Source organism: Scyliorhinus torazame, chromosome 7 (assembly GCF_047496885.1).
Source record: "Scyliorhinus torazame isolate Kashiwa2021f chromosome 7, sScyTor2.1, whole genome shotgun sequence".
Lineage (NCBI taxonomy): Eukaryota > Metazoa > Chordata > Chondrichthyes > Carcharhiniformes > Scyliorhinidae > Scyliorhinus > Scyliorhinus torazame.
Window position 1 is genome coordinate 203,942,003 of NC_092713.1, and position 26,580 is coordinate 203,968,582.

General features: G+C 47.3%; 1 protein-coding gene across 2 annotated transcripts in view; it reads left to right on the top strand.

Moving 5' to 3' along the window:
* The window catches only part of LOC140426793 (GDNF family receptor alpha-4-like), a 60,190-nt gene extending 41,856 nt beyond the window's left edge, over positions 1 to 18,334 (top strand). For both annotated transcript variants that reach the window (XM_072511972.1, XM_072511973.1), the window contains exons 5-8: positions 1,657 to 1,766; positions 6,594 to 6,728; positions 15,376 to 15,527; positions 16,793 to 18,334. In XM_072511972.1, coding sequence (XP_072368073.1) covers positions 1,657 to 1,766; positions 6,594 to 6,728; positions 15,376 to 15,527; positions 16,793 to 16,963 — 568 coding nt within the window. In that variant the 3' untranslated portion in view covers positions 16,964 to 18,334. The remainder of the gene's footprint in view (positions 1 to 1,656; positions 1,767 to 6,593; positions 6,729 to 15,375; positions 15,528 to 16,792) is intronic.
* Positions 18,335 to 26,580: the final 8,246 nt, after the last annotated feature.

Here is a 26,580-nt window from a genome sequence, read left to right on the forward strand (position 1 = left end):
CGTCAAGCGATTTTACACTGGGCCTACTCTCGAAGCCCACCCTTGCCCTAATTATTGGCCACTTAAGGGCCATTTCCCACCCAGCCTCAATTTGTTTTAGCCTGCCGGAAGGATTTTAAGGGGATAGCTGAAGCCTGAAAATGATCAGGCTTAGGCCTCGGGTAGGATGTGGGGCGGGGGTAGGAAGTGGAAGGCGGGGGGGAGGAAGAACCATCCAAACCCCTCCCATCCTTCCATTTTTAATGCCCAATGGCCACTGACCACCCACTCCCCCCCGGCCTCTTCCCCCAACACCCCAATCACCCACTTTCCACCCTTCCCAGGCTTTTCCTATCCTCCACTGGGACCCCGCAAATCTACCTTTCCATCCAGTCTCAGGACTTGGGCTCTGTCAACTTCATGCACTTCCTCTTCTGTCCACTGAAGTTCCTGTTGTTGCAGAGACTGGAGAACTGCTGGCCAATTGGGGAGGCCAAATTTAGATACCTTGGAGGATTGTTGAGCTGGACAAGATTGCAGAGTTAGGGAGGGGTGAGGCCATGGAGGGATTTGAAAACGTGGATGAGAATTTTAAAATCAAGACGTTACTTGATTGGAGCCAATGCAGGGCAACACCCCAGGGTTGGTAGGGGAACGGAATGGGTGGCAGAGCTTTGGATAACCTCAAGATTAATGAGGGTCGAATGTGGGAGACCAGCCTGAAGTGTGTTCGACTAGGCTAATCTCGAGGTAACAAAGGCATGAAAGAGGGTTTCAGCAGATTCCAGGTTAATTAGATTTAATAAAGAGCAGCATGGTGGCGCAGTGGGATAGCCCTGCTGCCTCACGGCGCCGAGGTCCCAGGATCGATCCCAGCTCTGGGTCACTGTTCGTGTGGAGTTTGCACATTCTCCCCGTGTTTGCGTGGGTTTCGCCCCCACAACACACAAATGTGCAGGATAGGTGGATTGAACACGCTAAATTGCCCCTGAATTGGGTACACTAAATTTTTTTTTTTTTAAATTAGATTTAATAATACATACACAGTCTTTGATATATATATGACCTTATCATCTGAAGAAGGAAACCCTGAACAAATTCAGCACAAATACAGAGAGTAATGATACCATGTGACTGCATTGCCGAATAAAGGTGTAAGTGAGAATGAGAAAAGAGCCATGGAAACTAAAAGTTTGCCTTTAAGAAAATCTCAAGTAGAGTCCTAGGGGAAAAAGAAATATTTTGAGCCTGTACTCCCAATGATCGGACCTTTGCCTAAATAACAATCATTACGTAGAATTTCAACAGATCGAACCATTCCCATGAATTGCCATTTCATGGAATTCCAAAAGCTACATTTGTTTTGCTACCACAAGAACACACATAAGTACCTCCATCAATACAGACATACATCAATATCTCTGTACTGCCACATTAATACTTTTTCTGCCTTTCTGCTCCACCATACACACATGAATAAATAAATACAGCAATAATCCGGATATTTGTAGGCTAACTTCAGGCAATCCACTTTGACTGTGAAGCCTATTGTTAGTTGCATTACTGACTCAGCATGAATGGTTCCACATTATATTCTGCTGTAGCAAATCCCCCCTGCAAATCTGACTGTTGGTGTCCCCAAGCGTAATGTCTTGCTTTCTCTCATTTTTCTGACAGATCTCGACTCGCAGATTTTCAGACCAACTGCCAACCGTCCAAGAAGTCTGCTAGCTATTGTTTCGGAGAGAACTATAATGCCTGCCTTCAGTCTTACACAGGCCTCATTGGTAAATGCTCTGAACTTTACTTAATTGTACCAAGCGTTTCTAAAACTGAGGAGTAAGCAGTGCTCAATATCTTCATGGGGAGGAGGGGGGGAGGAGAGGCACAAATGCTTTGGAAGATTTTCGCTAGTTTCTATGTTTCCGATATTGTAACGACTAAACGGGCTGATTTCTCAGTCCTATTGGAACGGGCTGGGAAGTGGGAGGGCAGCTCAGGTGGCGGGCAAATTTCTTCCTTCAGTAATAGAATTGTAACAACGGTGGGAACCTTTTAAAAAAGTCATTCATAAAGAGGCCGGTATTCTGGCCTTTGCGTCCCTAGTAGCCTGACGAAGGATCTTGCTAATGTGGAAGGAGGCGAAGCCCCCCAGCGTGGAGGACTGGATAAACGATATGGCTGGGTTCATAAAGTTGGAGAGGATTAAGTTTGCCTTGAGAGGGTCTGCGCAGGGGTTCTACAGGCGGTGGCAACCGTTCCTAGACTATCTCGCGGAGCGTTAGAGGAAGGTCGGTCAGCAGCAGCAGCAACCTGGGGGGGACGGGGGGACGGACGTCCGGGGAGGAGGGGGGGGAGGGGGGAGGGGGAGCTGCCGGGGGGGGTGGAAGAGCAAGAGATAACATGAAGAGTCGGGGAAAGTGGCACGTACGGGAGAGAGCCAGTGTACAAAGCTATGTAAATATACTATTTTGCCATGAATATATCTTGCTCCACGCGATTTCTCGTTTCTTTTTTTTTGTTACGGGGGCGGGGGGGGGGGGGGTTATTGTTTGTAAGGGAGAAAAACTGTGTTAAAAACTTTAATAAATATGTATATTTTTTAAAAGTCATTCATGGGATGTAAGCAACACTGCTTAGGCCAGCATTTATTGCCCATCTCTACTTGCCCTTGAGAAGGTGGTGGTAAGCTGCCGTCTTGAACTGCTGCAGTCCACGTGGTGTAGGTACACCCATAGTGCTGTTAGGGAGGGTGTTCCAGGATTCTGACCCAGCGACAGTGAAGAAAAGGTGATATATTTCTAAGTCGGGGATGGTGTTTGGCTTGGAGGGAAAATCCCAGTGGTGGAGTTCCCAGGTATCTGCTGCCCTTGTTCTTCTAGATGGTAGTAGTCGTGGGTTTGGAAGTTTCAGGGAACTTAGTGAATTCCTGCGGTGCATCTTGTAGTTGGTGCACACTGCTGCTGCCACTGTGCGTCGGAGGTGGAGGGATTGAATATGTGGTGGATATGGTGCTAGTCAAGTGGGCTACTTTGTTCTGGTTGGTGTTGGAGCTGCACTTATCCAATTAGTCCCACGTTTCTGGTGAAATCTGGACATGCATCCTGAAACTATGGGCAGGATTTTTCACCACCCCCCCCCACGGCGTGTTTTCCGGCAGCGGAGACAGCTCGCCAGTGGCCTGAGGTGGGATCTTCCAGTCCTGCCAATGTCAACAGCGCTTCCTGTTGTTCAGCAAATAATCTGTCAATTAGTCTATAACAGAGCCAGGCATGACGTGTGGAGAGTTCCAGTGATGAAGAGCTTTGAACATCACAAGCCACTATTTTAAATGTTCAAGCTGTGTTTATAATGGGCGTGATTCTCCGGCTACGTTCGCCCGGTAACCGGAGAATCCCAGCCAAGGTCAATGGAGCTCTCCATTGTACGGGGCTCGCCCGTGGTGTCCTTGCGGCGGGCGGGGTGGGAGACTCCAGCCCAATGTCATCAACACTTAGTGATCGGGGTAATTGTCCCTCACAAAGTGTACTTGAGTCAAATTAAGTTTAAACTAACAATTATTTGATCAGTTATATATTTTTTTACTGGATGAACTCATATCTGAAATGACCAATCAAATTATTTTGCTGAGGCAATGTTAGGGAATGGGTGATTATATTGGTTTCTCAAGTATTTAGTCATTTGCTTTTTGGGGGGTAGGTAGGATTTCTGTCCCACTTTGTAAGTCTTTCAAAGTTTTTTTTTTGTAGTTGGGTGTGCAATGGGGCACACTGGAGCCAGGTTCACAGCAATGCTGCTCTTTATCGAGCTGCAGGAGCATCCAACATTGGCGGTTGAAGATGTTACTCACTGATGGCCCTTCCCATCACCACCCTTCACTCCACACGATTTGTCAATCCCCTGGAATTTATCGCCACGTTTGCTGCATCTCAACCTACCACCGTTGTCACTTCAATCATTACGCAATTAGACAGAATAAACTTCTTTGAGTTTTGAATAGAACTGGCAAAACAGCATTTATTGTTCTTCCCTATTTAGCTGAGAGCATCAAGATTTAACCACAGAGTTTGGGAGTCGGTAAGAGGGGTGGCATAACCAAACCAGTTGAGTTTTAGGAGAATGCAGCAGCTTTCATTATTATTTTCCAGTGTTTGGCCACAAACTGTCAGATTTTACAAATTAATGTTCACAATTTCCATGATGGGATTTGAGCTCCTGATATTTGAGTTTCGAATATAAAACCACAAACTTTAGTTCTCCATGCCATAGCACGGGAGGCTGCAAGTTTTAGTCTCTAATTTCCACATGGCCTGTTGTGGATCTAATGTAACTAAAAGAAAAACAGAAGCAGGTTTCTGAATGGTTCAGTGAATAAGAGAGGGAACGTCATTCTGTTTTTTGCTTTGGAAGGGTGTGGAAAGAGATGGATTTTCTCCAGCTCCTTGTCTTGCTGTGGGGAGTTGCTGCGCTCTCACACGGCGCTCGGGGTGAGTACCTGGGGAGAATTTCCATTGCGGTTCGATGGGGGCAGTTCCTTGGCCAGAATCTGTTGAGCTTCCCTACCTGGTCGGGGCAACTTAGCAATCTGGGGCGAGATTCTCCGACCCCCCGCCGGGTCGCGCCCCCGCCGGTTGCCGAATTCTCCGGCACCGGATATTCGGCGGGGGCGGGAATCGCGCCGCTCCGGTTGGCGCCACCCCCCCCCCCCCCGCGATTCTCCGGCCCGGATGGGCCGAAGCCCCGCCACTAAAATGCCTGTCCCACCGGCGTAGATTAAACCACCTACCTTACCGGCGGGACAAGGCGGCGCGGGCGGGCTCCGGGGTCCTGGGGGGGGCGCGGGGCGATCTGGCCCCGGGGGGGTGCCCCCACGGTGGCCTGGCCCGCGATCGGGGCCCACCGATCCACGGGTGGGCCTGTGCCATGGGGGCACTCTTTCCCTTCCACCTCCGCCACGGTCTCCACCATGGCGGAGGCAGAAGAGACTCCCTCCAATGCGCATGCGCGGGAATGCCGTCAGCGGCCGCTAACGCTCCCGTGCATGCGCCGCCCGGAGATGTCATTTCCGTGCCAGCTGGCGGGGCACCTAAGGCCTTTTCCGCCAGCTGGCGGGGCGGAAACTCGTCCGCCGCCGACCTAGCCCCTTAAGGTTGGGGCTCGGCCCCCAAAGATGCGGAGCATTCCGCACCTTTGGGGTGGCGCGATGCCCAACTGATGTGCGCCGTTTTGGGCGCCAGTCGGCGGACATCGCGCCGTTTCCGGAGAATTTCGCCCCTGTTCTGGAGAGAATCTGATGGTAAATAGAGAGAACAATCTTGTCCTCGTTCCCTTTACAGTTTCCAATGTATCCCTTGAAAGTGATATCAGGGATGGATTCCAGTGTGGAATATGTCATTCTGCTTCGGCCTAAAAAGTTACACCGTGATTTCCGATTCTCTACCCCGGTAAAGAGTTCTCTCTCTCTCGCGCCACAAATGATGCATCTTAGATGATCCAATGGCAAATTCTAATCCAGCATGGACTCAATGTGCCGAATGGCCTCTTTCTGTGTCGTAATCACTATGGCGGAATTTTATTTTCCCCCGGATGTAGCTGGGAGACAGGGGGACAGAAGGTGGACAGAACAGTTGGGTGTAAAGCTTGTCGGCTTCCCATAACACTCTGATTCAACTTGGGATGGGAAGGCTTGAAGGTGATCTTCCTGACTGGAAGTCGATTGGGGCAGCACGGTAGCATTGTGGATAGCACAATTGCTTCACAGCTCCAGGGTCCCAGGTTCGATTCCGGCTTGGGTCACTGTCTGTGCGGAGTCTGCACGTCCTCCCCGTGTGTGCGTGGGTTTCGTCCGGGTGCTCCGGTTTCCTCCCACAGTCCAAAGGTGGATTGGCCGTGATAAATTGCCCTTAGTGTCCAAAATTGCCCATAGTGTTGGGTGGGGTTGCTGGGTTGTGGGGATAGGGTGGAGGAACTTGGGTAGGGTGCTCTTTCCAGGAGTCGGTGCAGACTCGACGGGCCAGGTGGCCTCCTTCTGCACTGTAAATTCTATGATTTTAAAAAATTCTATGAATTGAAGCCCTTAAGGACCACTTTACACACCTCATCCTGTCGTCGCTAGTATTTCGCCAGCAGCAGCGGGAACAATGAGTTGAAGGCAAACCGGCATGGGTTGCCCATCACTAAGATCTCAGCCTGTCCTATATGCTAACCCCCACCCCCCTCTCCCTTTTCCCCCATCACTGGGGTTTCCCCTATCTGGCGCCAGCAAACACACCCCTATTACCTTACCCCTGGGGTTTCATCGGCGATACCCCACGGGGTACTACGTGAGGTCTACTGCAGTTCTGGCAGTGACCACCGCTCCCTACGGTTCTGCCGGTTCTGGAGAGCTGCCGGCCTCTAATTGACAGACAGCTCTCAAAGGCGAAATTCCTCCTGAGGATGGCAAAGACCCCAAACTCTGACCAGATAAGTGCCTGAGTGACACTAAATCCTAAGTGAAAGTGTGTACTTGACCTTGTTAGGGATTTATGCATTACCTGCACCTCCCCTCTTTGGAGTTTGATGTTCAACTAGGGGTACTTTACAGAACTCTGTACAACCCATGTTCCCTACAGGTACGGTTCTAACACCAAACTATGTGAGCAACAGCAGCTCTGATATCTCTATATGGTGCACATGTGTCAACAGCGGCAACCAACATGAAGAGTGTGAGAATCTACTGAACCTTTTCACAAGCAACAGCTGCCTCAGTAAGTATGATAGGATAGAATTGGCTAAGAATTGAGTAAGAGCAACCCATCGTGATTTTCACTCTAGATTTATCCTCACTCCTATTCTCATGGAGAAGATCTTGTAATCCACACAGACCACCTCCCAATATAGACACGAGTAAAGTTAGGAACTCATGTCCTACCGTTCCAAGGCACAAAACCACGGGACCCAATTAGCTTCAGTGGCACTCAGTGCACTCTGAATCACTGGACTTCATAGCAGAACATTGGAACATCCTTTTCTCACAGGGAGGTTGAGGTAATGTTGAAGAAATGTTTAGTAGTCATAGAGGAGTCCGGAAAGGAGAGTCAAAAAGATAATTTATGAAATGAAAATGAAAATCGCTTATTGTCACAAGTAGGCTTCAAATGAAGTTACTGTGAAAAGCCCCTAGTCGCCACATTCCGGCGCCTGTTCGGGGAGGCTGTTACGGGAATCGAACCGTGCTGCTGGCCTGCCTTGGTCTGCTTTCAAAGCCAGCAATTTAGCCCTGTGCTAAACTGCCCCTAATTATTTCCTGTACATTTCATGTACATGAGAGATGAGTTCTGGATGCTTGCCATGATCTATCCATAAACACTGATAAAGACACATCAATTATACAATTTCCAAAAATCAGTAGCCCATCCCAGTTGGACTCGATCCAATCCCTGAAGCTGTCACGTTCAAACTTTATCCAATAAAATTGCAATCAACCCATGATTGAGCCTCATCCTGTCACCTGTTGTTTACCAAAGGTTTATTTCCAAAAGGAAAGTATTTACAAGTAACAGTCCCAGTCCCAGTCGGGACTACCCAGGAGCCCGGCTCCTACCTGGGCCGGCTTTTTTGGAATTGAATTAACGAGCCCACTAATGGGCCTCTGTCCCTCAGTGGGGAGCTCATATTCCCCGAGGCCCACGGGGAGATTAATCGGGTCATCTCCATGGGTCTCGTGGGAGTTATAACATCCTCCCTCCTCCGAAGTCCATAAGCCTCTCTGAAGAAGGGAGAGCAGGAGGATGTCTGCTCTTTACCAGTGGCTGCACTTCCAGTGGCTGCGGGGCTGTACCGAGGGATGTATAACGTGTCCATAAGACATAGGAGCGGAAGTAAGGCCATTCGGCCCATCGAGTCTACTCCGCCATTCAATCATGGCTGATTTCAACTCCATTTACCCGCTCTCCATAGCCCTTAATTCCTCGAGAAATCAAGAATTTATCAACTTCTGTCTTAAAGACACTCAACGTCCCGGCCTCCACCGCCCTCTGTGGCAATGAATTCCACAGACCCACCACTCTCTGGCTGAAGAAATTTCTCCTCATCTCTGTTCTAAAGTGACTCCCTTTTATTCTAAGGCTGTGCCCCCGGGTCCTAGTCTCCCCTGCTAATGGAAACAACTTCCTTACATCCACCCTATCTAAGCCATTCATTATCTTGTAAGTTTCTATTAGATCTCCCCTCAACCTCCTAAACTCCAATGAATATAATCCCAGGATCCTCAGACGTTCATCGTATGTTAGGCCTACCATTCCTGGGATCATCTGTGTGAATCTCCGCTGGACCCGCTCCAGTGCCAGTATGTCCTTCCTGAGGTGTGGGGCCCAAAATTGCTCACAGTATTCTAAATGGGGCCTAACTAATGCTTTATAAAGCTTCAGAAGTACATCCCTGCTTTTATATTCCAAGCCTCTTGAGATGAATGACAACATTGCATTTGCTTTCTTAATTACGGACTCAACCTGCAAGTTTACCTTTAGAGAATCCTGGACTAGGACTCCCAAGTCCCTTTGCACTTCAGCATTATGAATTTTGTCACCGTTTAGAAAATAGTCCATGCCTCTATTCTTTTTTCCAAAGTGCAAGACCTCGCACTTGCCCACGTTGAATTTCATCAGCCATTTCTTGGACCACTCTCCTAAACTGTCTAAATCTTTCTGCAGCCTCCCCACCTCCTCCATACTACCTGCCCCTCCACCTATCTTTGTATCATCGGCAAACTTAGCCAGAATGCCCCCAGTTCCGTCATCTAGATCGTTAATATATAAAGAGAACAGCTGTGGCCCCAACACTGAACCCTGCGGGACACCACTCGTCACCGGTTGCCATTCCGAAAAAGAACCTTTTATCCCAACTCTCTGCCTTCTGCCTGACAGCCAATTGTCAATCCATGTTAGTACCTTGCCTCAAATACCATGGGCCCTTATTTTACTCAGCAGTCTCCCGTGAGGCACCTTATCAAAGGCCTTTTGGAAGTCAAGATAGATAACATCCATTGGCTCTCCTTGGTCTAACCTATTTGTTATCTCTTCAAAGAACTCTAACAGGTTTGTCAGGCACGACCTCCCCTTACTAAATCCATGCTGACTTGTCCTAATCTGACCCTGCACTTCCAAGAATTTAGAAATCTCATCCTTAACAATGGATTCTAGAATCTTGCCAACAACCGAGGTTCGGCTAATTGGCCTATAATTTTCCATCTTTTTCCTTGTTCCCTTCTTGAACAGTGGGGTTACAACAGTGATTTTCCAATCCTCTGGGACTTTCCCGGACTCCAGTGACTTTTGAAAGATCATAACTAACGCCTCCACTATTTCTTCAGCTATCTCCTTTAGAACTCTAGGATGTAGTCCATCTGGGCCCGGAGATTTATCAATTTTTAGACCTCTTAGTTTCTCTAGCACTTTCTCCTTTGTGATGGCTACCATATTCAACTCTGCCCCCTGACTCTCCGAAATTGGTGGGATATTACTCATGTCTTCTACTGTGAAGACTGACACAAAGTACTTATTTAGTTCCTCAGCTATTTCCTTGTCTCCCATCACAAAATTACCAGCGTCATTTTGGAGCGGCCCAATGTCAACTTTTGCCTCCCGTTTGTTTTTAATGTATTTAAAGAAACTTTTACTATCATTCCTAATGTTACTGACTAGCCTACCTTCATATTTGATCCTCTCTTTCCTTATTTCTCTCTTTGTTATCCTCTGTTTGTTTTTGTAGCCTTCCCACTCTTCTGACTTCCCACTACTCTTTGCCACATTATAGGCTTTCTCTTTTGCTTTGATGCATTCCCTAACTTCCTTTGTCAACCATGGCTGCCTAATCCCCCCTCTGATAACCTTTCTTTTCTTTGGGATGAACCTCTGCACTGTGTCCTCAATTACTCCCAGAAACTCCTGCCATTGCTGTTCTACTGTCTTTCCCACTGGGCTCTGCTCCCAGTCGATTTTCGTCAGTTCCTCCCTCATGCCCCTGTAGTTACCTTTATTTAACTGTAACACCTTTACATCTGATTCTACCTTCTTTCTTTCAAATTGGAGATTGAATTCTACCATATCATGATCACTGCCTCCTAAGTGCTCCCTTACTTTAAGATCTTTAATCAAGTCTGGCTCATTACATAACACTAAGTCCAGAATGGCCTGTTCCCTCGTGGGCTCCATCACAAGCTGTTCCAGAAAGCCCTCCTGTAAACATTCAATGAATTCCCTTTCCTTGGGTCCACTGGCAGCATTATTTACCCAGTCCACCTGCATATTGAAGTCCCCCATGATCACTGTGACCTTGCCTTTCTGACATGCACTTTCTATTTTGTGGTGCATTTTGTGCCCCCGGCCCTGACCACTGTTAGGAGGCCTGTACATAACTCCCATTCTGGTTTTTTTGCCTTTGTGGTTCCTCAACTCTACCCACACAGACTCCACATCATCTGACCCTATGTCATTTAGTGCTATTGATTTAATTTCATTCCTAATTAACAAGGCAACCCCGCCCCCTCTGCCCACCTCCCTGTCTTTTCGATAGGTTGTGAATCCCTGGATGTTTAAATGCCAGTCCTGAACCCCCTGCAACCATGTCTCTGTGATGCCTACCACATCATACCTGCCAGTCACAATCTGGGCCACAAGCTCATCTACCTTGTTCCATACACTGCGCGCATTTAAATATAGCACCTTTAATTCTCTATTGACCGTCCCTTTTTGTTTTCTTCGTGTGGTGGACCTTGGTTTACTGAGCCTTTCCATACACTGTGTCATATTTTGTGGGATGGGGACTATCGTAACCTCTCCTGAGTTTTGTCTTTTCGTGCTTTTTTGTATTCCTAAGCAGCTACGCTTCCCACTGATTACTTCACCTCTTGGTTCCCTGACTTTCCCTTCCCCCCCAATCTTTAGTTTAAAGTCCTATTGACCACCCTATTTATTCTTTTCGCCAGAACACTGGTCCCAGCTCGGTTCAGGTGGAGACCATCCCAACGATATAGGTCCCCCCTGTACCAAAACTGATGCCAGTGTCCCATGAAAAGGAACCCCTCTTTCCCACACCACTCTTTCAGCCACGTGTTAACTTCCCTTATTCTTGCCTCCCTATGCAAATTTGCACGTGGCTCGGGCAGTAATCCGGAGATTATGACCCTTGAGGACCTGTTTTTTAATTTGAATCCTAGCTCTTTATAATCTCTAAACAGGTCCTCTTTCCTAGACTTGCCTATATTGTTGGTACCGACATGGACCACAACAACTGGATCCTCCCCCTCCCTCTCCAGTATCCTTTCAAGCCGGTCAGAGATGTCCCGCACCCTAGCACTGGGCAGGCAACATACCATGCGGGACTCTTTATCCTGCTCACAAAGGATACTATCTATCCCCCTGATAATAGAATCCCCTACAACTACAACTTGCCTATTTACTCCCTCCCCTTGAATGGCCTGCTGAGCCATGGTGCCTTGGCCAGCTGACTCATCCTTCCTGCAGCCCTGTTCGCCATCCACACAGGGAGCAAGTGCCTCATACCTGTTGGACAGAGTCAAGGGCTGAGGCTCCTGAGTTCCTGACTGCTGGTTCCCTTTACCTGCCTGACTTGCAGTCACACCCTGCTGTCCCTGGCCACTGGCAGGATTTAAACTACTTACTCTGACAGGTGTGACTGCCTCCTGAAACACAGTGTCCAGGTAAGTCTCCCCCTCCCGGATGTGCCTCAGTGTTTGAAGCTCAGACTCCAGCTCATCAACTCTGAGCCGGAGCTCTTCGAGCAGCCAACACTTACTGCAGATGTGGTCGCTGCAGCTCGCAATGGGATCTGCCAGCTCCCACATCAAGCAGCTCAAGCACATCACCTGACCAGCCATCACTAATTAATTAATTAGTTTAATTTAAGTTTACGAGTTTAGCTGTGTTTTTTTAAAAATTTGGGGCAGATTTGCTATCAACCACTCAGATCACAGCTTCCCTCTGACGTCACTTTTGGGAAAAAAACTGGAAAACAGGAAGTTTCCGTTAGGTTTTTATACTCACAGAGACTGCTCCTCCTCCTCCGAACGGCTCCCGAAATTAGGCCCGAAGAAAGAGAGAGAACAAAACAGTAGGGAAAAAGCACCTTCTCCCACTCTTCACCGAATTACCTCACTGCACCAAATTACCAAATTCTCACTCGGTCTGTATCTCACTCACTCAGGCTGTGTGTCCTTGACCTGCGCAATGCTTACTAATGTGCGCTTTCTGTCTGTCTTTTATACAGACTTTAGGATGACTCACACTAAAACTTCAAAGAGAAGAATACAATGTGTACCTTTGTGTCCCTTAACAGGCCTCAGGTGACTGCCAGATAACTGCCTCTCAGCAATTAGGGTGGGGGCAGCTTCAGCCAATCAGACACTAATCTACACTGCACTTTTAACTGAAAAACAGCAAAATTAGATGAACCACTTACCTTTCCTGGTTACCTCACTGCACCAAATTACCAAATTCTCACTCGGTCTGTATCTCTCTCACTCAGGCTGTGTGTCTTGACCTGCGCAATGCTTACTAATGTGCGCTTTCTGTCTGTCTTTTATACAGACTTTAGGATGACTCACACTAAAACTTCAAAGAGAAGAATACAATGTGTACCTTTGTGTCCCTTAACAGGCCTCAGGTGACTGCCAGATAACTGCCTCTCAGCAATTAGGGTGGGGGCAGCTTCAGCCAATCAGACACTAATCTACACTGCACTTTTAACTGAAAAACAGCAAAATTAGATGAACCACTTACCTTTCCTGGTTACCTCACTGCACCAAATTACCAAATTCTCACTCGGTCTGTATCTCTCTCACTCAGGCTGTGTGTCTTGACCTGCGCAATGCTTACTAATGTGCGCTTTCTGTCTGTCTTTTATACAGACTTTAGGATGACTCACACTAAAACTTCAAAGAGAAGAATACAATGTGTACCTTTGTGTCCCTTAACAGGCCTCAGGTGACTGCCAGATAACTGCCTCTCAGCAATTAGGGTGGGGGCAGCTTCAGCCAATCAGACACTAATCTACACTGCACTTTTAACTGAAAAACAGCAAAATTAGATGAACCACTTACCTTTCCTGGTTACCTCACTGCACCAAATTACCAAATTCTCACTCGGTCTGTATCTCTCTCACTCAGGCTGTGTGTCTTGACCTGCGCAATGCTTACTAATGTGCGCTTTCTGTCTGTCTTTTATACAGACTTTAGGATGACTCACACTAAAACTTCAAAGAGAAGAATACAATGTGTACCTTTGTGTCCCTTAACAGGCCTCAGGTGACTGCCAGATAACTGCCTCTCAGCAATTAGGGTGGGGGCAGCTTCAGCCAATCAGACACTAATCTACACTGCACTTTTAACTGAAAAACAGCAAAATTAGATGAACCACTTACCTTTCCTGGTTACCTCACTGCACCAAATTACCAAATTCTCACTCGGTCTGTATCTCTCTCACTCAGGCTGTGTGTCTTGACCTGCGCAATGCTTACTAATGTGCGCTTTCTGTCTGTCTTTTATACAGTGTCGGGGAATGCCGTTTTTGCAATGAGCGTTGTGGGGGGGAAGCAATGCTAGTGACTGATCCTTGGCAATGTCGTTGTCGGAATTTTCGGATGCCTGGGTCTCCAGCTCAGAGTGGCAGTGTAGGAGCGTTTTCAAGACCTGTGTATTGAGTCAGCTTTCACGTGGGGTTCTTCCCTGTGGCTCAACTCAGTACAGAAAGCAACAGACACATCAACAATCTGGATAAGACTGTTTTATTTTCCCAAGCTTGAGTTCATGTACACGAGAGATGAGTTCTGGATGCTTGCCATGATCTATCCATAAACACTGATAAAGACACATCAATTATACAATTTCCAAAAATCAGTAGCCCATCCCAGTTGGACTCGACCCAATCCCTGAAGCTGTCACGTTCAAACTTTATCCAATAAAATTGCAATCAACCCATGATTGAGCCTCATCCTGTCACCTGTTGTTTACCAAATGTTTTAAGTTCATTTTAAGTTGTTTTCCCCATCCTAACATCCTGCCCACCCATCTGTTCATGAATGACAGGATGGCAGAACTGGCATCCTCTTTCCTCCATGGATTGTTTCAGAGGGACAGGATGTCAGAAGTGGCTATCCTTTCACTTCATGGATTGTTCCAGAGGATATTGGGGGCCACTGATAAAACTTGTTTGCTAGTAATCTGCTGACCACACATTTCCTGTGTCTCAAAAACATGGGCAAATTAGCTAGCCTAAGTCCCATCTTGCATTGTGGCCACTGCTTATTGCTAGAGTTTACATGATTATCACTGCTATGTCCTAAAATACATGTTTAATGATTAATAATGATTATCCAGTACACTTTCTATAATTAATCTCAATCCTTAATAAACTTACTTATGTAAAACTACTCAAGTGGCATCCTAGCTATTCAGTTTTAAGAGGTCTCATTGCTGGACACCTCTTCAGGCAGTCCACTAACTTTCGCATCTTGGTGTCGGGGCCCCCATTGGGCAACACCCCCAGACCCCCATGTGCCAGGGCAATGTGGCTGGAAGACAGCTCTTCTGGTGGGGTACGGCCTAACTCTGGATCCCTGGTCCTGAGGTGGTCAATGTGCAGCCGCACCGTCCGTTCGTGTGTCTTTACCTGGTACGAAACCGGACCAGACTTTTGAACCGCTGTCCTTGGAATCCAACAGGGGATTAATTGGGTCGATCCCGTGTGTCTCGTGGGGGTTATAACAAAATGCATTCGATATCCAATGAGAAATACAGAGGTTTGAATCTCAGTTTAATCTGAGTGACCTCATCTGCCCATACTGTGTGGTCCATTCCCAGTTTTTGGCCATATCTCAATGAGCAGACTCCTTAATGTTTGTGATCTGCTTGTCCTCAGAGCTGAGAGAGGGAGGAGCAGGAGAATAAACTGGAAAGACTTCAGGCTTAAGTCGATTAATGAAATCATTTTGTTTGGCAAAAAGCGTATGTAAAGAAGTAAAGTGTACACATCATCAATCAACATGTAGGGAGGGATTAGATTCAAGGCGATGAGTGACACTATGCAAGAGATTACCTCAGGGCCTTGGGTCTGAATCCAGTATAACACCTGTACCACCTGATAATTGCTTAAATGAACTGTGTTTTGATCTGCCTTAATCTTTGAAAGCGGTCTTTAAATTTGGACTGGGGACTCAGCACCCAAGATCACTATTGTTAATTCTGGTTTCTGTAGACTGGTGGCATTCATGTATCCAAATCTGCTGCCAATCTTCAGAAAAGAGTAAGGACAAAATTTGTCCAACTAAAATATTGGATTTACTTCATGCTGAGGTTCTCAACCTTTTGCCTGAAGTTTAACACAACTTGGTCTCTTCCAGGAAATTCTATAAATTCGTACGCCAATTCTTTGCAGTTTCATTCTTCGGAAAACAAGCAGCCTGCACTAACAACAACTGAACGCTTATCCTTCAACCTCCCCGGCAAGGATAGTTCATGTAATGGTGCCAGTGTCAGTTTGGACTCAAATCAGGTAACAGTCTTTTCTGACCTCCTATTTTGTCATTAGTGCTATAATTGCAAATGATTTGCAATTGAAGTGTGGGGCATTCATTCACATTGTGAGAGGGTTAGGTTTGTTTTCAGTGAAAAGAAGGTTGAAAAGAGACAACTCCGTTTTAAGTGTTGAAAACCACAGATAATGTGGGCTTAAGTGCTTTATTCTTTGGAGCTTGCTTGTCGCTATTAGTTGCGTGAATCAAATGGATGTTTCTGTTCTGTGCTTTCTTGCATTGTTGTAACTGCACAGTAGTTATTTGATACCAATCACATCATCTTCGGAGGCAGGTTTTAAAAAAAAATAATTGGGTACTCTAAATTTAAAAAAAATAAATTTAGAGTAGCCAATTATTTTTATTTTCCAATTAAGGGGCAATTTAACGTGGCCAATCCATCTAACCTGCACAGCTTTGGGTTGTGAGGGTGAAACCCACGCAGACATGGAGAGAATGTGCAAACCCCACACGGACAGTGACCCAGGGCCGGGATTCGAGTCCGGGTCCTCAGCACCGCAGTCCCAATGCTAACCACTGCGCCACATGCCGGGATGCAGGTTTCTTTCCTTCATTAAGTAAAGAAAAATTGGAGAAAGACAAATCCATCCACTTTTATACATCTCCTCATGACTTATCACAGAGCAACATTGGCAGGGAGCGAATCAGCACTCTGTCCTCTCAGGCTGAGTAGGGGCCATGTTGACGGAATATCCCTCCAATACCTTCTTGCCATGCCATTGTCCTTTAGCCAGGAAAGCAGGATGGTCTGGGAAGTGAACATCACCATGGTTGATGCTGTGTCTCACGGAACTTGCCTCTTGGAGCAGGTTATACTTCCCCGTCTGTTGGTTCTCTCTCTGTGATGGAATGCCTCATCAGTATAAAATATTTAATCTAGCACCTATGAATATGACACAAGAATACTACCTGTTTTAAATATCTGAATTTGACTCCAACCACAAAGGCTATGATTTGACTTCAGCCTTGCACATAGAGGCCCAATGCTTACTCACCGGAAGTATCAGGAAGTCATTAAGTCCATGTAGCTGCCTGAAAACTCACTGAGAGTGTTTGGATTTGCTTCAATTTTAATATCTTAAGGGGTGCCGGGGAATGTAGATTCTTATTTTATCAGATGTGGATTTGTGTACAGTCAAAATGACAGGGTTTGAACTCATTACAGAATACAACAATCCGAGGCATTTAAAACTTTAGTCACCTTAATTGTCTAATTCCATTGCAGGACTCTAATCGTGGAGACAAGCTGACAGCTTCTAAGGAAAAGTCGTTGCGTGAAAAAATTACCGATTGCAATACGAATTCAGGAACTGATATTCAGAGCCTTGTGGTCATGGTACCCTATGCCATCACATCCCTCTACATCTTCATGTTCCTTATAGAAAATGCCATTTGAAAGGATGTACCCGAGACTTCCTGTAGAGACAAAAGGAATGAAGAGTCTAATACTTGCCTTCTCAACATGCTCCCTCCTAAAAACGATTGCTTCGAACAGAAAAACAAATGCCTGAAATACAACTTGAACTGAGAAAATAGTTGGTTAAAATATCAAGCAGTCTTCTTGCTAAAATATTGACTGGAAGCATCGTACAGTTTATTCCACATCTGTCATAAGTGTATGATTCACTAACATATATAACAAGTCAAAATCTCTTCACATTAATTTCCATCACAGCCAATATAAGTGTGTAAACAGTTTAGTTAAATGGATGAATTTACTAACAAACAGTTATCGCGTCCATTTAATTCCCTTTCCAGTGCAATTCTGGAAAGAATAGCATTATTAAACACAGTGATTATACTCCGACCACTCAATATTTGTGGAAAAGTGGTCTCTTTGTCTTTCAATTGGGGCATATCCATGTGGGAATTTAGGTGTTTGATTTATTTTCCACTAGAAGGAAATTAAAGAGCAAAGACAATCCACTGACTTTTAAATGAGACACTACAAAATATACAGAATGCTGCATAGTCTGAAATAGGTAAACTCTCATTTTGGAATATCACTTCTTCATTTTGAAACCTGTGCCCTACCCTGTGAAGCTCAGGTGTGCAAATGCGGTTCTTGCTAGGCTACTTATCACAGGTTTCATCGACACTAGTCACGCCATGAACAATAGCCCCAAAATTGAATGAGTGGTGGAGATAAACCATTACCTGTGCTATAGTAAGTAGTTTGGGCCATTTCAACACTAATAGTTCATACACCAATGATGAACTCAGCAAACCAGGTTCGGTGTTAAACTACACGGTGTAATCCAGACCAATTTTCACTGTAACAGCTATATAGTGTGGTTGACATAATGACATGTAGCTACTCATCAAGGTGGTTGGTAAGGATACCTTGTACTGATGCTACAGTGGCGTCACTTACCTCGCACGTCTACTTTTATTATGCATTGTTTGTATATGAGTCTGATGCTGTAATTGTTATAATGTAGGAAATGATGGCATTCCCTGTGTTGTATCATTTAAATGTTTAAGAAATAACCTGGCAATATTACTGGTCTTGTTCCGATTACTATAAATGTATTTTGTACTGTGTCAAATGGCAGCTGCCGTGATCTTGAAATGGTATTAGAAAACCACTGTGGGGGAAAAAGCGACAGACAGCTGGACTGCACGGCTGTGGTGAGAAAATCAATTTGAAAAGAAAGTTTACTGTCATATATAATATATATTTTATCAGTGATAACAAATTAGACGATTGTAAAGCTCCAATCTAAGATTTGGATTCAAATACCATTCATAAACTCCTTGAAATTGACCATTTTTGTTTACGGCATCGAATGGATTAGCGTCTTGTAATTTACGGTTCTTCCCAAATATACTCCAGCTGTGCCATCCATATCGCTTCACTGTACAAACCTGATGAGTATTTGCACCCCACATTGAGTCAGAGATGTGGCATTGAACCATCCATATCAAGAAGGTCTTTTGATCACATCTTGTAACTCGCCTACAGGTGACCGTACTCTATTTAAATCATCTGAAACCCACAAGTACATTCTGGTTTATAATTCGCTGCTGGATATCATTATTCTGTGTATATACCATCCATGCTCCTCAATTATGTACTAACCTTTAAGTCACTTTCAGCTGTCCTGTATTCCTTACATGTCATCTGAACCCTTCAATTAGAATCTAACCTGGAACTCACTTCCAGATGTCCATTATTTTGTATATAATCTTTCTGATTCCTTTGATTAGATCCCATTCTGCAACTCAATCTCCTATCTGTTATTCTAAACCATCTGACTTCCTCAAATAGCTTTTAGCGTACTTTCAGCTTGTCCATCATCCTGGCTTATAAACTTCACATCCAGCTGTTGTTCATTATATGAATTACCTGAATCTGTCAATGAGATTTCAGCTTTTATCTCATGCCTGCACACCCATAATTCTCTTCATATTCATACAACAGATGTCGTTTTTCATTTTTGTGCATTTTGGGATCAAGAAGAGGAGGCATGGTGGTACAGTGGTTAGCACTGCAGCCTCACAGCGCCAGGGATCCGGGTTTGATTCCGACCTCGGGTAACTGCGTGGAGTTTGCACATTCTCCCCATGTCTGCATGGGTTTCCTCCGGGTGCTCCGGTTTCCTACCACAGTCCAAAGATGTGCAGGTTAGGTGGATTGGCCATGTTAAATTGCTCCTTAGGGTGGAGTCACAGGAACAGGACGGGTGATTAGGCCTAGTTGGGGGGTTGTTCAAAGGGACGGTGCAGACGCGATGGACTGAATGGTGTTCTGTACTGTAGGGATTCTATGGGTTCAAAGAAGAGGTCAAATTGTGTTTCATCTTGGAACTCCGAATTGGCACTCGATCTCAAATTTGCCTCACAATAGCTGAAGTAGATGCAAAGAAGGCTGTACAAGCGACAAAATGCGTTGAAGCAGTGCATCCACATAAGAACTGTACCAAATCAATAATACTGCTCTGGTGTAAAGTATAGCTTGAATCCAGAGTCAAGATTTGGCCTAACAGAGTAAATCGGAGAAATTCCTTGCAGCATAGAGATGCACTCTGCTGACTTACAATAATATGTTTTAAAGACAAAGTCTTTTCATGTCAAACTGAACCTGTGGTGTGCATGCAGTATTAAAGCCTCTTGCTACAAATTAATCTCCAGCCAATAAAAACATTGGAATGCAACCAAAGGTGATTAAAAAATAATTCAAGAGGGAGAAATTGGAGATGAGAGAAAATTATGAAGAATTATAAAAGCAGACTAAAAGGTTTTAAAAAAGAGTAAACAAAACAAATACCTGGTAGATTGAGGAATTAATAATGGGAAACAAGAGGCGTGATCTTCCGGCCTTGTTACACTCGGGCTCAAGCGTAACGAGGCCGGTGAATAGCGGGAGAGGCCAAAAACGGGAAGCGCGCCAGGTGCCAAACAGTTTGCGATGCAACCGGCCCCTTCCTGTAGGCGAATTCGGAATCTCGCCGTAGCGTGGCAAGAAATCAATTATCAGCACTTACGCCCCATTTCCATACAATTATAGTCATCCATCATCCAATGGTCTCCTATCATTCAGCGGCCTCCCGAAATGAAATGAAAATCGCTTATTGTCACAAGTAGGCTTCAAATGAAGTTACTGTGAAAAGCCCCTAGTCGCCACATTCCGGCACCTGTTCGGGGAGGCTGGTATGGGAATTGAACTGTGCTGCTGGCCTGCCTTGGTCTGCTTTAAAAGCCAGCGATTTAGCCCAGTGTGCTAAACCAGCCCCAGCAAGTGCTCACACTGGCGCCGATTAGTATTCCTTTTGAAAAACGTGAGCCCGGCGGAATGGTTTCTGTGGGGAGCCGAGGCGGGGAGTCGCCATCTTTTCTCACAGGCAAAGATACCGGGGGTGCTGGGCTTGCCACCCCAATGCTCGGCGGGGGATGGGGAACCCTCCACAGGGGTAGGCCACCATGGAAGGGTTGGGTGGAGGCGCGGGGGGGGCAACTGGGGGGGCAATCGTTCATGGCACCACCATGCCATCTCTGGATCCCAACACCATTCCAGGGCAACCCTTGTCCCTGCTCATCTGCCCTAACGATCACCCATAACCCCCACCGACTGCTGAGGCCTCTTGCTGCGCGGCTGAAGGCTATTGCTAATAGGAAGTTTTCATCATGGTTAAGTGAACACTTGACACATGCCAAGTGGATAGGCGGGCCATGTAGCATGTGGGAGTCATTACCCAGCATTCCGATCACATGTTGATGCCTGGACACTGTGTGGGAGTCAACACCACACATGCTGCAGCCAACATCCGAACACCCAGGGGATTGGACACAGCTCCCGGGACACGACCATGGCTGGAGGGTGGGTGGGTGCCATGGGGAGGTGGGGGGGGGGGGGGGGGGGGGATTGCCAGGAGAGACGGGCAAAGGATCTGGGTGTCAGCCCACATTGCGGAAGAAAGTGACAGTGGCAGCATAATGTTTGTGCAAAAGGTTGTTTAATGTGCTGGACAATATCCCATTCCCGATAGTGCCATCCCCCCCAAAACCCCGGTCCCCAACTCCACCCCCTCGCCACCCCCTACCTAACTCCACCCCCCTACCCCGGTGTCCTCAGTGATGCTCAACATGCTTGGCCCACTTAGCTCTACCACTACGTCTTGGTGTTTCCCCACAATGCACATCTGAGGTGGAGGCAGCCAACTGCTTACCTCGCCCCGTGGCCGTCACCGACTGCGTGACGCCTGGGACACCTTCACTCATGGTGCTGACGTCAAGTATCAGGCTCTCCACTGAGGTCGCCACCCTAGCTGTGTTGGTTCAGTGCCACTCATTGCCGACGACATCTCCTTCGCCCGTCGCCTGCAGGACTCCTCCAATCGGCTATGGATCTGCTGGAGTGACACTGACATCTCCCTCTGGACGTCCAGGCTGGTCCCTAATCGTCTCCCATCATCTCCGGGTAACCCTGTTCCAGAGGCTTAGCATCAGGCTGGGAACCAGCTGGGTCCAGGGATCCAGCAGCCCTCCAACTGCTGTCTCGCCTGGGGGCTCCTGCCTCCACCTGATATACATCAGCAGCAGTGTGGTGCTCACCAGATTGTGCCCCAGAAGCCTGACCACGAACATGTCCCACCGAGGTGTGTGTATCTGCGCTGGTGGAGGGTGGGGATGACAGCTGTGCCGCGACTATAACGGTTGCACCCTCGGTGCTTTCCTCCGAAGAGTTCTCAGAGCCTGGCGAGGGGGCCGCCCGGGATGGGCCGGCACCGTCGGCTGCTGGCCCTGCAGGAGAATTGACAGGTGGTCAGTGGGAGTCATTAAGCCAATCGCTACTCGCGTTTGACAGGTCTTCAGTGTGGGGTCTGGTGGTTCCTCACCTCTGTGACATCCGCCAGCCTCTGCGTGGGTGACTGCCCTGTCCTCGGCCACACCAGTCACCTCCAGGACATGCTCCTTGAAGGAGGTGAGGGTTCTTATGTCCGGCACACCTCTGCCAGTCTGGGCCCTCTCCCGCCGATTTTGGGAGAGCTTTTCCTGAGGGGACAAAGAGAGGGCATCATTAGCCATTAGCATGGTTCACAGTTGTGGGGGCGGGTGTGAAGGGGGGGGGTGTTGGGGTGGAGAGAGGGGTGAATGGGTGGGTGGAGGGAATGCTGAAGGGGGAGGGGGATGGAGGAAGGGTTGGGGGTCGCCTGGGGGGATGCTCCCTTGGGGGGTTTTAGGGTGGGACGTTGGTGTCTACTAATCGTGCTGCCCAGTGTAGGTCATTGACCGTCTATCATCACTGGATCCCAGTGCTCCTGGTCACCCTCCCCGAGCTGACTGCCGCCGCCACCTCACCCCAGGCAGCACTGGCTGCCTTGTGATTCACCCTTCGGGACCCTCGAACAGGGCGTCCTGGCCTCCACCAAGTCCAGGTACCTCCCCAGGTCAGCATGCCCGAATATTGGGGCTGATCTCCTTGGCGCCATTGTTGTGAGCTGGCTGGGGTTGGCTGAGCAAGTGCCGCTTAGATGCTGCTCGATATTGTTAGCGGGGAGCTGGCGAGCGCGGTCCCGGCGAATCAGCAGGTGAACCGGCATTTGGGGCGAGAAGCCCGTGAGGCCTCGTTAAGTGGACCAATTAACGTTGAATAGCGTTGCCGGCCTCCCTGGGCCGAGCGCCGGGAAACTCGCGACAATTCCCGCTCGCTACAGCACGTGGACATTTTTCCAGAGAATCACACCCAAGGAGATTGAAGAGACCTGGAAAAGTATTTTGTATCATGCAGAACAGTTGAAGATACCAAAAAAAATTGTTAAAAAAATCAAAGGCTGAGGGAGTGAAGGACTTAAAGCAACCGCTATCGCCAAAGTTTGAGACAGCTGTCAACTCTTTCAACACGTAAGTGAAAATAAATAAACCAAACTTGGTCTGATTTGCCCAAGGCCTGATTAACTTTATGTTTCAATGTGTGCTGAACCTGCTGCAGGCAACGTGCGCCTGCAGTTAATGCATTTTGGTCTCAGGGTTTTAATTGTATAATGCAGACGAGGTTGGATAGGTCGATCCCAAGTTGATTGGGAGGTCGAGAAAGGTAAGAGAGTTGGGAGGGTTCATGGGAAGGATGGGGATGGTGAATCCATGGAAGTTTGGGAACCCGGGAGGAAGGGAGTATGTGTATAGGGTGTATTCCAGGATTGACTTTTTTCGTGGTGAGCCGGGCGGTGCTGATGGGGACGGTAGGGGCAGAATATGCAGGATTTGTGATCTCGGACCATGCGCCGCACTGTTCAGGTGAGGCTTTGTTTTGGATGGTACTGACGCCAGGCGGAGAAGGAGTTGTGAGGGAAGGTGAGTGTGACAACTAAGAACTACCGGGAGCTCAACCAAAATGGTGAGGTGACAGCAGCTACGTTTTGGAAGGTCTTGAAGGTGGCGGTCTGAAGGGAAATTATTTTGTTCAAGGCCCATAGGGATAGGATGAGGAGGGAGGAGCACCAGCCGTTATTGGACGAGATAGTTGAGGTGGTACAAGATACTCAGCGGCCTCCAAGAAGGAACTGTTAGCAGAGAGGAAGAGGTTGCAGGGGCAATTTGACCAGGTGATAATGGGCAAGGCCGAGGGGCAGCTGCAGTGGATGGGGACTGGGGGGAAGCTGTATGAGAATGGTGGGCTGGTAATCGTACTTTGGCCCACCAGTTTCGGCGTCAGGCAGTGTTGAAGGGAAATTTTGCAAGTGAGGGTGGAGAAGGGGGAAGTGGGGTGGGAACCAGAGAGGCTAAATGACGTGTTTAAGGTGTTCTATGAGGGATTATATTGGGCTGAGCCAGTGGATGAGGCAGAGGATATGGGGCGGTTTCTGAATGTGTTTGAGTTCCCAGAGTTGGAGATGGGAAAGAGGCAGGTATTGGAGGAGCTGTTGGGGTTAAGAGAGGTGATGGAGTGTATTGGCAGGTTGCAGTCGGGGAAGGTTCCGGGGCCGGACGGCTCTCTGGCGGACTTTCCTAAGCAGTTTGCGGCGGAGTTGGCCCCTCACCTGGTGGATATGTTTAGCGAGGCGCTGGAAAAGGGGGAGTTGCCAGCTACATTAGCGCAGGGGGCAATTTCGCTGATCCCAAAAAGGGGAAAGATCACTGGTCCATTTTGTTGCTAAACACGGATGTGAAAGTCTTGGCCAAGGTGTTGGCATAAGACCAGAAGACATGGAAGCAGAATTAGGCCACTCGGCCCATCGGGTCTGCTCTGCCATTCAATCATGGCTGATATTTTCTCATCCCCATTCTCCTGCCTTCCCCCCCATAACCCCTGATCCCCTTATTAATCAAGAACCTATCTATCTCTGTCTTAAAGACACTAAGTGATTTGGCCTCCACAGCCTTCTGCGGCAAAGAGTTCCACAGATTCACCACCCTCTGGCTGAAAAAATTCTTCCTCATCTCTCTTTTAAAGGATCGTCCCTTTAATCTGAGATGGTGTCCTCTGCTTCTAGTTTTTCCTACAAGTAGAAACATCCTCTCCACGTCCACTCTATCCAGGCCTCGCAGTATCTTATAAGTTTCAATACGATCCCCCTTCGTCATTCTAAACTTCAACAAGTACAAACCCAAAGTCCTTAACCGTCCTTCATACGACAAGCTCTTCATTCCAGGGATCATTCTTGTGAGCCTCCTCTGGACCCGTTCCAAAGCCAGCACATCCTTCCTTAGATATAGAGCCCAAAACTGCTCACAATACTCCAAATAGGGTCTGACCAGAGCCTTATAGTGCCTCAGAAGCACATCCCTGGTCTTGTATTCTAGCCCTCATGACATTAATGCTAACATTGGATTTGCCTTCCTAACTGCTGACCGAACCTGCATGTTAATCTTAAGACATTCGTGAACAAGGACTCCCAAGTCCCTTTGTGCTTCTGATTTCCTAAGCATCTCACCATTTAGAAAATAGTCTATGCCTCCATTTCTCCTTCCAAAGTGCATAACCTCACATGTTTCCACATTGTATTCCATCTGCCACTTCTTTGCCCACTCTCCTACCCTGTCCAAGTCCTTCTGCAGCCCCCTTGCTTCCTCAATACTACCTGCCCCTCTACAGATCTTTGTATCATCTGCAAACTTAGCAACAGTGCCTTCAGTTCCTTCTTCCAGATCATTAATATATATTATGAAAAGTTGTGGTCCCAGCACCGAACCTGAGGTACACCACTAGTCACCGGCTGCCATCCTGAAAAAGACCCCTTTATCCCCACTCTCTGCCTTCTGCAATTCAACCAATCCTCTATCCATGCCAGGATCTTACCCTTAACACCATGGGTTCTTAACTTGAAATGAAAACAAATGAAATGAATGAAACTTATTTAACAGTCTCCTCTGCGGCACCTTGTCAAAGGCCTTCTAGAAATCTAAATAAATCATGTCCACTGGTTCTCCTTTGTCTAATTTCCTTGTTACTTCCTCAAAGAACTCTAACAGATTTGTCAGATATGACCTCTCCTTGACAAAGCCGTGCTGACTCAGTCCTATTTTACCATGCACTTCCAAGTACTCCGCGATCTCATCTTTAATAATAGACTCTAAAATCTTACCAATGACCGAAGTCAGGCTAACCGGCCTATAATTTCTCGTCTTCTGCCCCCCTCCTTTCTTTTTTTTTGAGATTTTTTATTTAAAACAAATTTGTAACATTTACAGAGAAAAAAAGGCCATATGGAAAGAGCCTTAACATAGTGAAAACGAACAGTGGGAAAGAATAAAAATGTTAATATGGCCCTTCCCCTGTCAGCTCTGTTTGCCCATGCCACACGTGTTCAACTAAACTAATGTGGCTCTAAACCCCCCCTCCCCCCCCCCGACCTCCCCTGCCCCCCGAGACCTGACCTGCCAGATCAACCCTCCGCTTGGCCCTAGCCCACCCCTCCTCCTACTCTCCCTGGTGCCCCCTGACCTACGCTAGCTACGCTGACCCCTGCCCTTGGCACCTGTCTGTCTCCCGCCCTCCCCACACACCAAGGACTCATTAACCTGATTGTATCTCATTGTGCCCTTTCAAGTCCCTTAACCAGCCCATGGCCCACCCCCGCCTATCAGAGGCCCCGATCTCCTGCCAAAAGGTACCAAGTGCAGGGCCCCCTTTGCAGGGCCCCTCTCCCCACCCCCCTTGTTGCAAGCTCCCCAAAACACCCTACACAATGCGCCTTCCAGCCCCGCTCTCTGTCCCGGCTGAAAACCATCTTGGATAAAACATTACAGAACAGAACACCACACAAAAGCTCTGAGAGCCCAGAGTCCTTTAGTTCAAGCCCAGCTTCTTCTTTTAATAAAAGTCCACTCCTAGTCAGAGCAAGTTAGGTTAACAGACCGCCGCCACTGTACAGCACTGAAAAAACTAAGTGCCCATTAGTTCAAGTCCAGTTTCTTATCTTTAATGAAAGTCCAAACCTGTTCTGGTGTCTCAAAGTAGTAGTGGAGTTCCTCAAACGTTACCCAAAGCTTCGCAGGATACAGCATTCCAAACCTCACCTCCTTTTTGTAGAAGGCTGCCGTTACCTTGATGAATCCTGCATGCCTCTTGGC